Source organism: Suncus etruscus, chromosome 20 (genome assembly GCF_024139225.1).
Source record: "Suncus etruscus isolate mSunEtr1 chromosome 20, mSunEtr1.pri.cur, whole genome shotgun sequence".
In the NCBI taxonomy this organism is placed as follows: domain Eukaryota; kingdom Metazoa; phylum Chordata; class Mammalia; order Eulipotyphla; family Soricidae; genus Suncus; species Suncus etruscus.
The window spans coordinates 7,099,140-7,112,491 of record NC_064867.1 but is presented as its reverse complement, the minus strand read 5'-3'; the positions used below and the strand labels follow the sequence as shown (position 1 = coordinate 7,112,491).

The window sequence follows — 13,352 nt, the reverse complement described above, 5'->3', positions numbered from 1 at the left end:
AAGATAAAATGGTGCTTCCTCAAAAATCAGAGAGAAGTTGGAGTGATACTAAGGAATGTGTGATGCTTGCCTTGCACACAGCTGACCCAGACTTGATCTCCAGCATCTCATGTGAATGATGCTGGAGCCCACCAGGAGTTATACCTTAGTGCAGAACCAAGAATTACTCCTGAGCACTGCTGAGTGTGATCCTCCAACATAATCCCAAAAATAACTACTCAAAATCATACATAAATTGCCCTATGATTCAACCATTCCACTTCTGAGTATATACTCCACAACTTAAAAGATCAGGGATGTGGCATAAGTGATAGGAAAAGTAGACAATCTTGCATGTTTGAGGTTCTTGGGAGCATGGAATACTTCCCACCAATAGAGGGTGTAGCTTTTTTTGAATCCCAACCATTACAAGGCACTGTCAATAGTGACCAACCCGGAAAAAAAGGTAAAATGAGGGACCTGGACTATATTTGTATGTATTCTAGCAGTATGATTCATTATAACCATAGGTAGGAGCAACCAAAATGGTTATGACCATTGACAGCACAGTGAAATAAATTGATATATAGATACAGTGGATATATTCTTCTCTTTAAAAGAAAGGAAATTTAATTTTTGGGATTTTATTTTATGGTATGTGACTCATCATAAGGGCAAATTCCTGGCCATGCTGGGAAGTCATGTGGTGTTAGAGATCAAACCCACAACTTGTGCTATATCACTGGAACCACACCTTCCAACTCCAAAGGAAGGTAATTTGACACATACACTATGAATAAATTATGAAGACTTTGTAGGCAGTGGGAAAAAGTCAATCCCCTCCCCCCAAAAAAATCCCAATGCATGGTTCCACTTAAAATGAGGTTATTAGAACAATCAAAATCATAGTAAGAATAATATATTTTTCAGGACTTGTGGGAAGGGGGTATAATGAAGAGTTATTAGTTATTGGGTAGAGTTTTAATTGGGGAGATGAAATAAGTTCTAAAGAGGGATAGTAGTAATGCATCTATACAACAATGTGAAAATACCAAGAATAAATACTTGAAATGTATGACTAAAATTGACAAAATGAGAGCACAGTTTTTAAAGAAAATACATAAATGCCAATTAGAAAAATGAAAGAACATTCAACATTATTAGCTATGATATAAAAAATACCCACAATGAGATACTTCTTGTAACTACTATGATGACTGTAACAGGTAATAAATGATAGGGAGAATTACACAAACTAACTTATAAAAATGCTGCTAGATCTATAAATTGGTTGCACTTTTTGGAAAATCATCTCACTGTTTTTCTTTTAAAAATATTTTGGGGCCGGGGAGATAGCATGGAGGTAAGGCATTTGCCTTGCATGCAGAAGGACGGTGGTTCGAATTCTGGCATCCCATATGGTCCCCTGAGCCTGCCAGGAGCGACTTCTGAGCATAGAGCTAGGAGTAACCCTGCCGGGTGTAATCTCAAAAAAAAAAAAAACCCAAATAAAAAATTTTATAGTGGGCACTGTGGTTTGCAAACTGTTATTAGCAAGATTTCATACATGATCTATTTCAGTACCACACCCACCACCCATGGCGTACTTCCCTTCACCATTGTTCCAGGGTCCCTCACCTACTCTCCCACCTCTAATAATAAGCCTCTTCCTGAAGACAAGCTCTAGTTTTTGTTTCTTTTGAGCATTTGTTATTACCCTACCCTGTTTCTTCATATCCCACATATAAGAGAAATCATCCTCTGTCTATATCTGGCTGTTTTTCAAATGATTAGACATAGTGTCACACATATCCTAGTAATCATGCTGCTGACTAAACACTCAATAAAATTGAAAACACATGTTTATATAAATCACAAAACTTCTATGTGAATGTTTCATAACAGAATCAGTTATCATAGTAGAAAAAAAGTAGAATCAATCGAATGATCATGATCATCCATGGATGGATGGATAAGCAGAGTATGGTATATCTATGTGTAATATTATTTAGCAATAAAATGAAGTACTAATACACACTAATGGTGGCTGAAACTAGAAAACAAGTCAAAGAATAATAATAAAGGTCCATATATTGCACAATTCCATAAACATGGAATGTCCAGAATAGGCAAATTCACAGATACAAAAAATAGATTAATAGTTACTTAGAACTTAGTGTGGGGGGAAGAGGGAATGAGGAGTAAATGCTGATGGCTACAAGGTTTATTTTTGGTTAATGAAAGAGTTCTAAAATTGTGTGTGGTGATTCATACTTCTGTGAGTATACGAAAACCCACTAAATCACATACTGTAAATGAGATAATTGTATGGCAAGGGAAGTATACTTACAGTTGCTACTTTAAAAGGCATTGTTGGGCCCAGAGAGATAGCACAGCGGCATTTGCCTTGCAAGCAGCCTATCCAGGACCAAAGGTGGTTGGTTCGAATCCCGGTGTCCCATAGGGTCCCCCGTGCCTGCCAGGAGCTATTTCTGAGCAGACAGCCAGGAGTAGCCCCTGAGCACTGCCGGGTGTGGCCCAAAAACCAATCAATCAATCAATAAATAAATAAATTAAAGGTGTTGTTATGGAAAGATGGATTCTCCTAGGATGGCAGTTATTTCATCAGTATTATAAAAATTTTCAACACAAATAAATATCTCTAGATTATTATTCCGATTATTTTGATTTGGGGGCCACACCAGAAATGCCCAAACTTTACTCCTGGCTCTACACTAGGGAATCCCTTCTGGTGATACTCAGAGAACCATGCGGGTCAACTCTTGTTGACCATGTGTGAAGCAAGCCTTTTAACTACTGAGTTGCCACTCCAGTCCACCGACATCTCTAGATTATAAAGAAGAAATTATTCTTTCTTTGCATCGTTGTTCTTATAATTAAAAATAAAAAATTTATAAAAAAAGAAATGATTAAAAAAATTCAAGGGAAAAAAGAAAATTCACAGTGCTTAAAAATAACAGTCATTATCTCTCTGGTACAGTGGGATAATGGGATGAAACAGATAAAAAAAAACAAACAGAAAGATTAAAGATACAAAATTAACAGACTACACCTAAGAATCATTTTCTAGTAGCACAGATGGCAGAATTCTGCAAAAAACAAAACAAAACAAAACACCTTCAAAAATACCTGGAAGTACATATTCATTTTAGACACAAACAGGACACTTGTAAAATTAATTGAGCATTAAGCTATGTATTCATATATAAATGCATAAAATATGTAAAAGAATTCACATCTAAAACATTTTAAAATATAAAAATATAAATAAGACCTAAATCATCAAAGCACATTTTAAAAATCACAACACACCTAGAAACACAAAAATACAATTCAAAAATTCCTTCCTCATACCTATATTCATTGCAGTGCTATTTACAATAGCCAGACTCTGAAAACAATCAAGACGCCCTTCAACAGATGAATGACTAAAGAAACTGTGATACATATATACTATGGAATATTATGCAGCTATCAGGAGAGATGAAGTCATAAAATTTTCCTATACATGGATGTATATGGAATCTATTATGCTGAGTGAAATAAGTCAAAGGGAGAAAGATAGACACAGAATAGTCTCACTCATCTATGGATTTTAAGAAAAATAAAAGACATTTTTGCAATAATTCTCAGAGACAAAAGAGATGAGGGCTGGGAGGTCCAGCTCACGATATGAAGCTCACCACAAAGAGTGGTGAGTACAGTTAGAGAAATAACTAAACTGACAACTATCATTACAATGTGAATGAACGAGGGAAGTAGAAAGCCTGTCTCAAATACAGGTGGGAGGGTGGGGAGGTGGGAGATTTGGGACATTGGTGAAGGTGGGTGTTCTTTATGATTTTTTTTTGTTTTTGGGCCACACCCTTTTGACTCTCAGGGGTTACTCCTGACTATGTGCTCAGAAATCGCCCCTGGCTTGGGGGGACCATATGGGATGCTGGGGGATCAAATCACGGTCCGTTCCTTGGCTAGCGCTTGCAAGGCAGACACCTTACCTCTAGCGCCACCTTCCCGGCCCCGCGTGTTCTTTATGTGACTGAAACCCAACTATAATCAGATTTGTGATCAAGGTGTTTAAATAAAAATATTAAAAGGCAAAACACAACACAAATAATCTAACATTGTTTTGTGTGTCACTTATTTATTAGGATCTAAATGTTCAAATTCTTTTTATAATTATTCATTAAATCAATCTTTAAAACATCTCAATGGCATAGGTGATTACATTATTCTTACTTATAGTTAAGATTTAGTATTAGAGGTTTGTCTAAGATCATACAGTTGGTTACAAAACCAGGCAGTTTGGTTCTATGGCAGTAAGCCTAACTTCTGAGTTTTACTGTTTTTCAAAAACAAAGGACTAACTAGGAAAACCCCCTTGTGTATGTAAATTACAAAATATACTTCTAAGGGAACTGTGAATTCAGAAGAGAATCCACAATTAAAATTGTGACAAAAACTTGTAGAAAAACTACAGTAGCATTTGAGAGAAATTTATAGCCGCAAACACTATAATACAAAAGGACAATGGCCACAAATTAAAAATTTAGTTTCTACCTCAAAAAATAAAAAGACAAAAGAACATAAAACTAAAGATTCTAAAGAACTAGAAATAAGGAAATAAAGACAGAGCAGAAACCAATGGATGAAAACCAGATGTACAATAAAGAAATTAAGAGTCAAGGTCACTTCTTTTTAATGAATGACAGAATAGATATCCCCTAGTCAAACTGAGGAAAATGAGAGAAAATAAAAATTGCCAATAAAAGGGAATATTACAAAGAATTCCATAGAAACTTGGAGAGATATTATGAAATTATTACATTAATATTCCTGTACATTTGACATTTTAGATGATAAGCACTTTTTGGGGGTTTTGATTTGGAGCTAAACCCACTGGTTCTTGGGTTTTACTTCTGGCTCTTCATTTGGTCCTTGGTGGGATCAGGGGATCATATAGGGTTCCGGAGAGTGAATATATGTTGGCTATGTGCAGAGCAAGAACCTACCTGTTGCTGCCGGAGCAATGGTGCAAGCGGTAGGGCACTTGCCTTACACGCCTTAGCTTAGGATGGACCACGGTTCAATCCCCCAGTGTCCCATATGGTCCCCCAAGCCAGGAGCAATTTCTGAGCACATAGCCAGAGTAACCCCTGAGCATTACTGGGTGGGGCCAACAACAACAACAACAACCTGTTGGACTATTGCTCTGGACATATTATTTTTAAAAAATTGGATTAAAAATAAATAAAAAATATAAATATTCCTTCATCTACTAAAGAAATGTAATTCAGAGGGTCAGAATGATAGTAGATTGGGCAGAGCATTTTCTGCATTTGCTTACGTGGCTGACCTGGGTTTTATTCACTGCACCCCATCTGGAATGCTAAACCCTGCCAGTAAATAATTCCTGAGTACAGAGACAGGAATAAGTCCTGAGCACTGTCAGGTATGTCCCCAAAACAAAACAAAATTTATTTGCCATTTAAAATCTTTACATAAGAAAACCTTAAAATACAAGGGACCTCCTTACCCAAAATAAAAATCAACACAAAAATCTCCAACTTATTTTTCAACTTATTTTATTTTATTTTCCAACTTATTTTAGGACGATTACAACCCTATAGCCAATATTTGGCAAGAAGATCACAAGAAATAAGTTATAGATAAATATACTTAATGAATATAGATTCCAAAATAAGTTATAGATATAAGTTATAGAAATAAATTATAGATAAATATACTTCATGAACATAGACTCCAAAATTCAAATCAATTTTTCTTCCTCCAGTCTCAATTCTATGTCATAACTTCTCATAGTAAAACCTTTCCTCTGGATTCCACCCACTGACATGCCTTGAAAGACTATTTTACACTGATGAGAATTTTCTCTCCAGTCCAGATCTATTTATGTTACGCCACCCTTCCCTTTCTTACCTGAACAAGCGAAATAGAACTTGTTCTTTTTCTATAAACCTTTATCAAAGATTGCCCTGGTTCCATATGTTCTTTCTATAACACCAGAGGGTAATCTTTCCAAAAATCCAAATCTGATCAGTCATTCAACTGTTAGAAAACATTTAAAAGATTACTTTCCAGGCCCGGAGAGATAGCACAGCGGTGTTTGCCTTGCAAGCAGCCGATCCAGCACCAAACATTGTTGGTTCGAATCCCGGTGTGCCATATGGTCCCCTGTGCCTGCCAGGAGCTATTTCTGAGCAGACAGCCAGGAGGAACCCCTGAGCACTGTCGGGTGTGACCCAAAAACCAAAAAAAAAAAAAAAAAAAGATTACTTTCCTTTTTTGGATTAAATCTTGCCCCAGAAAGCCCCACATCATTGGACTCTTAGCAATTTCCTTAGCATCATCTCAAACCATTTCCATCCTGTAAACTTGGCTCTAGCTTTTCTGTTTCTTATCACATGCTCTATTTTTTTTCTTGGCCACTCACAGTATTTGTATCTATCTCTATTTGTCTCTCTATCCTGACACACACTAATCCTTCTTTATACCCAGTTAATATTCAGTCACCTTTCAACTCCTCCTACACCAAGTTAAAATCTTCTAGAAAGGCTGAGAATATGGCTCAGATAATATATAATGCATATTTCTAGCAAATGCAAGGCTGTAAGTTTGATCCCCACCTCTGGGTGCCTCCCCTCTTACCCACAGAACCTTCAGGCCTTCACCGCCTACAGTGAATCTACAACTATATAATATCATGGTGCTTCAGTACTTTTAATTCTGCATTTTACTGATGTAATTATTCACTTAGTGATTACTTCCTCCATTGAATTTTAAGTTCACTAATAGCAAAGACCCATTTTCCATTACCATTCAGTTCCCGACAATGAAACATATAGTAGAATCTCACTATAGTACTCAATAAGTTAGCTGTTGAATTAATGACTACTGCAAAAGTATTTTAAGTGTATAGTAGTGTATCTTTTCATGTATGAGATGCAAAAGTAGTAAGTCAAAAGTAAACTAAGTGGAGCTGAGAGATCATACAGTGGGTAATGTGCTTGTCTTGCATGCTGCTGACCTGGCTTCGATCTCTGGCACCGAAAATGGTCCTGTGTATCCTCCAGGTGTAGTCCCTGAGCATGAAGTCAAGAGTAAACTCTGAGCATAGCTGGGTGTGATCCCCCCAAAAAAGACCAATAACAACTAAGTAAGTGATTTTTATTTGACTTGATGGTATAGACTCATGCATTACTCATCTTTTGAAAGAATTTTTGACCAATTCTGTTTCTACAAATGTCATGCCTGTAACACCTCACAGTTCAGTGAAACTTTTCTTTCTTCTACTCCCATCACTGTAGGTCATACAAACTAAATAAGGAAAGCAGTGGCCATTGACCATACATTTGGTAAAGAAAGGAATCCTTTCATAATACAGGTTATAATTTCTCAATGGCCTTATTATAAAGTTGAAATGTCATGAGTGGAGTTTCCTATAATTCTCCATTGGGAAAGAAGGAAGAAGAAACAGAAGGCGAGGGAGAATTGGGCATTTCTGGCAAGCCATAACAAAATATGCTGGGGGTGCTTGTTACTTTCTTCTTAACCACTCTTCCTGCCTTTAGTTTTCTTTAATTCATATCAAACCAGATAGACACCAAATATTTATCAAATATTTATATATACATACATATATATATACATATATATATACACACACACCTGGCATTCAACTTAAAGTGTTATGAAAGAGTGAAACTAAACCTCTTGGATTGCAGAGTTAGTTTTTTCTTGGGGGTGGCACACCAGTGGTGCTCAGGGGTTACTCCTGGCTCTGCACTAAGAAATTACTCCTAGCAAGCTCAGGGGTCCTTGCCATTTACCATATGCCATACCAGGGATCAAACCCGGGTTGGCCGCATGCAAGGCCAAGCACTCCAGCCCAGCACAGATAGATTTTATTGTTTTTTTTATTTTTATTTTTTATTTTATTTTATTTTATGGTTTATTTTATTGTTTTTTATTTTTATTTTTTATTTTATTTTATTTTATGGTTTTTGGGCCACACCTGGCAGTGTTCAGGGCTTACTCCTGGTTCTGTATTAAGGGATCACTCCTGGATTCCTGGGGCCGTATTGGGTCGAACCAGTCAGCTGCATCCAAGGCTAATGTCCTATCTACTGTACTGTCTCTCAGGTCCCTACAAAGATAGTTTTTAAGGGAATGAAAATGATGACAATAGTAAGCACTGTTAGAAAGGCAATGCTTGCTCTAATTTATTCTACTTGCATTCCTTAAAAATCAAAACTTAAATAAAAAATTTAATTTTCATGTCTTAATGAAAATGATGACAGTGAAGAATAAAACTGTTAGCAGACATGTGGTTTATTTTTGGGTAAGGGAAATGTTAAGGATTAGATTGTAGTGATGGCTGTTCAACTTAAAACACTCATTATTGATGAGTGGTAGTATTTTAAATTTTATATTTATCTTCTAGATAGGGGCTCCCACCTTTTTCATGGAACCTTGGGACATGAGTTACTTTGTTTTACCTCATATTTCTGCATTTTTCTATAAAATTAAGAAGAATAAAAGGAAGAATAAAAAGAGTGTGGGGGTCAGGGGCCAAGTGGTCTCAGGTGCATTGGTAGAGCTAAAATTAAATTTGCTAGCCAAAGTCGACAACAATAGAATCAAGAGATCCAAATTATAAGAATCTACACTTAAAATGGGCCTGTTATACTGGGAACATTGGTGGAAGGAGGTTGTCACTGGTGGTGGGAATGGCCCTTATTCACTATCACTGTCTGCCTGAAATCCAACTAGGAAGGACTTTGTAAATCACAATTGTTTCAATAAAAACTTTAAAAATATTAATGATCTCTGTTGAAAAAAAAACAAAAAAACACCCTCTTGAATCTGAATGCCTTCATGAAAGTAATTAATTGTACATTAAAATAATAATGTTATGTGGATCATGACTTACTAAAGACACTAACAGCCTTCAAAATTTAAAAATGTTCTCTCCACTAACGCTCTAAAGATAAGGAGAAATATTGTGTGAGTCCTTAAATAGAAGCAAAGAACCCATCAAGTGGCAGCTGGCACAAAAAGTGACCCTCAATTCTAAGATACTGTGTGAGATGTTCCTTATTTCGCCCTTTCCCTAATCATCAAGCTTCTTTTTATTTTTTTCTTCAGTCTTCTTAACCTCATAATGATGGCACAGTTACATTTTTAAAACAGAAAGACTCCTAAAGATAAAAACACCCCAAATCCAAGGACCTTACTCCTTCAGCAATCGAATTCGCCCGTTTCCAGTCAGTCTAGTACAACCCGTTCACAGATGTGAGAACCGGCTTCTTTTCTTCCAGATTTGACAAAGCCGAGCCCCCGAGGATTTGGTTCCAAAATCCAAACAAGACTAAATTCACTTTAGAAAATCAATTCATATTGGGCTCTGATCCTGCTCATTTAAGGGAAGCAAGCATGGCAAGCTAAATCTGGCTTCAGAACAAACACAGAGGCCTGGAACCCGTGAACTGCAATCGTCTAGCTGCCGTGGGTTCCGTTCCCCCATTCGCTGCCCACTCTCCACCGGGAGGCTCTTCTGGTCCCTTCACCAAGCTAATTCTGCTTCCATATCTTCCTAGACCAAGCCAAGACACAAGAGTCCTCTGAGCACAACATGAATTATAATATGTGTAGTTGTTTCTAGGCCATACACAGTTCTGTGCTGTGGGTCGTTCCTGGCAACACAGGGAGCTCCTTAACATACTGGGACCCAACCTGGGGCCTCCAACTCGTTGGGTGCAAAAGCTCTAGCTCTCCTTACTCAATAAGGCAGAGATGGGAGGCCGGAGCGGTGGCACAAGCGGTAAAGCATCTGCCTTGCATGCAGCTGATCTAGGATGGGTCTGGGTTAGATTCCCGGTGTCCTATATGGTCCCCTAAGCCAGGAGAGATTTCTGAGCGCAGAGCCAGGAGGAACCCCTGACCGTCACGGGTTGTGGACCCCTCCCCAAAAATAAACAAACAAACAAATAAATAAATAAATAAATAAAGCAGAGATGATCTTTCTCTGCAGGGAAGCTTGGGGGGGGGGGGAACGGGACACTCCAGAGGAGAACCGTTATCTCGAAAATGGTAGCTCCAGACTGGGGAATCCAAGACGCGCGCCCCAGGTAGGAAGACTAGGGGGAGGGGTGCGGAGACTTTGGGGCCCTGGCCGTTCTGGCTGGACGGGGGGGAGGCGGTCTCGCCTGGTCCCCTTTCCAGGCTTTCTCATTCCCGGACTTGGGCACGGGAGGAGCCCCAAGCGCCTGGCACCTTCCCACTCGTCCCGGAGCGTCGGACACTCACCCTCGGCGCGCACCGCGAGGCGATGGAACCCCAGTAGGAGAAGCGCCGCCGCCCAGAGTGGGCTTCGGGGTCCACGGCCCTGAGCATCCATGGGTCCGGTCCAGGCGGCGGCGACGACTCGGGGTGCCCGGGTACTGCCCGGACGTTGGGCACCGCTTGTCGGGGCGCACTGCTCTCTCCTCTGGCCGCGCGTCTCTGGCGGAGCGCACCGGAGCGCGCGCGGAGAGGGAGGAGCGCCGAGGACCGCGGGAGGCTGGGGACACCGCAGCCGCGGCGTCGGGGGGCCCCCCAAGTCCCGGGGGTCTGAGCCCTGGCGCCGGGGAGGCGGCTGGAGCCGGGCTCCGCCTTTGTGCAGCCTTGGCACCTGGAGAAAGCGGTGCCAAAAGAGGCTGCGCCGAGATGCTGGGAGCAGGGAGGCGGGGAGAGATGGGGGACCCCAGCTGGGAACCCCTCCTCTGTCCCGGGACCCGCGGCCAAACACTGACGCAGTCCTGGAGGCCGGGCTCCTCCTGCCTGGAGGCCCGCGGGGAAGGGCTCCCGACTTGGTCCTCCTTCGTCTTTGGACTGTCCTAGAGGAGAAGAAGAGGACACCCAACCGTGCGCAAATTCGTGCCAAGAGGTGAAAATGGGATGGGTAGACTTTATTCTGCCCCCCCCAAGTCCTCCTAGGAAGCCCTCCCCTCCGAAAAGCCTTCCCCAAAGTTCTTTGGGGGGTACGCGCAAACTTTTTTCCAGGAGCGCAGGGCGCGCAGGTGGGTGCGCTCTGGACTCGAACCTCGGTTTCTGAGCTGCTGACCTGTGGCTCCCGGCCCGGCCACCAGTGGGATTTGCTGCAACCTGATTGATTCAACCCTGACCGAGGGAGGGCTTTGTGCAAGAGTTTTTTTTTTTTTTTTTTTTTTTTTTTTTTGCGTGGAGTGAAAAAGATGAGGATGCTTAGAGCTAGTGCTCTAAGGCCCATCACAAACCTCGTCCAGTTTATCCTTGGACAATGGGACACGGTGCACCTGTTGGGTACCCCTCTCGGAGAGGAACCCCGAGGGAGGCTCCTCAATCGGGAAGGCCCCCAGACTTCGGACTCAACCAGTGATTGGAAATCAAAGGAACAGATGACTGTCTTCACGACGCAGTTGGTCTTAGGCCTGGGAAGATTGCTTACTATGCTGATGTTTGAACTCACCTCCGTGGAATTACAGGTGCCATTTTTCAGATCACGTAATTTGGGGGTGGGGAGAAGGGGCGGTGATAATTTTCAGTCACTAAGATGTACAATATTGTTGATGGGATTATTGCTACCTCACACCCAGCACCGTGACACCTCCATCTCTTCCACCCACTGGCGATGGTTTACATGTCCCCTATTTCCGGCACCCAGCCCCCACTAAGCAAACTTGGTTCAACAGGCAAATTGTAGGCTCTGTATCTCTGACCATTCATGTTCCCTTACACACAGAGGAGAAATCATTTGTATTTGTCGCGAATCGTGCCGGGCGACTCATTTCTCCCAGTCACGACAACTCCACCCATGTAGCAGTGAATTGCAGGATTTCATCTTTTCTAATGGCTGAGTCGTGATTGGAAGTAGTGGATTTCATTGTGTGTATATACTATTTATTTATTCACTCATCTGTTCTTGGGGACTTGTTTCCATAGTTTGGTTAGTGCGAATGGCAAACACTGCAATCAATAGAAATAACATATCTTTATGGATTAGCGTGGCTTTCCTTTTGTTCTTGGGGTGGATGCCAAGGAGTAGAGGCACTCAGATAATTTTGAGTATTTTTTCTTTTGTTTTTGGGCCACACTCGGCGGTGCTTAGGGTTTGCTCCTGGTTCTGAGCTCAGGGATCACTTCTGGTGGGGATTAGGGGGTCCTCTGGGGTGCTACGTGTAAGGCAAACTACAGTTCAATCCCTAGCATCACATATAGTCTCACTAAGCACTGGAAAGAGTAATCAGTCCCTAAACACAGCCAGGAGTGGTCCTCAAGCAAAAATAAATACAAGTAAAAGATAGATACGCTGGATTGTTAAATCTAGAAACTTGACAATCAGTCATATGTTATTATAACTGAATTTATTTAAGTCTCTTCTGTCTGACAGCTACCTAAGAAGTGAGATTTTTACAGGTCTGGGCTGGGGAGATCTTTTAAAACCTGGCTATTGGGCCCGGAGAGATAGCACAGCGGCGTTTGCCTTGCAAGCAGCCGATCCAGGACCAAAGGTGGTTGGTTCGAATCCCGGTGTCCCATATGGTCCCCCGTGCCTGCCAGGAGCTATTTCTGAGCAGACAACCAGGAGTAACCCCTGAGCACCGCCAGGTGTGGCCCAAAAACAAACAAACAAACAAACAAACAAACAAAAACCTGGCTATTGCTGAGGATGGAAGAAAGGAGTCAGAAGGCACCTGCAGTATCTACACACTATTCTAGAAGCTGTTCCTAATACCTTTTTTTTTAGGGAGCATACCTGATGGTTCTCAGTGGTTACACCTGGCTTTATACCCAGGAGTTAGTCCTGAAGGCACTCGGGGGACCATATGGGGTGCTGCAGATAAAATCCTTGTAGGTCACTTGCAAGGCAAGTACCCTACCTGCTGTACTGTTTCTCTGGCCCTTCTAATACTTTTAGACTAGTGAGTCAGTTGGATATTACTACTCAGTGCTAATAATCTTAGTATTCTGCTTATTGATTAATTTGGAGGGCTCCAGCAGCATGTGACTAAATAATATCTCCATCCTCCCCACAATTAAAAAAAATTCTCTCCCCACTTGTCTCATCCCTTAGTGTTGTTGTAGTTGATGATGATGATGTAATGATGCTACTGCACTTATACCTGGATGGCACACTCTCTGAGAGCTGCACATCAAGCTGTGGGGCTTGCACTGATGCCATTGTGAGCCTCCAGGTTTGACTCCTCTAAGAGAGATGCTTGAACACGTTGTGGTACACACTGGCCTCAGTAATTAACTTCTTTTACTATTTAATCATTTCTTTACTGCTCTTTCTGTTTCAGGCTTGGAGT

The 13,352-nt window shown here is 41.1% G+C and overlaps 1 protein-coding gene across 1 annotated transcript in view; it reads right to left on the bottom strand.

Moving 5' to 3' along the window:
• Positions 1-10,523, bottom strand: part of SUSD5 (sushi domain containing 5) — a 55,432-nt gene extending 44,909 nt beyond the window's left edge. Inside the window, exon 1 of the mRNA XM_049766401.1 lies at positions 10,330-10,523. Within this exon, the coding sequence (XP_049622358.1) occupies positions 10,330-10,420 (91 nt within the window). The 5' untranslated portion in view covers positions 10,421-10,523. The remainder of the gene's footprint in view (positions 1-10,329) is intronic.
• Between the last annotated feature and the right edge of the window lie 2,829 nt (positions 10,524-13,352).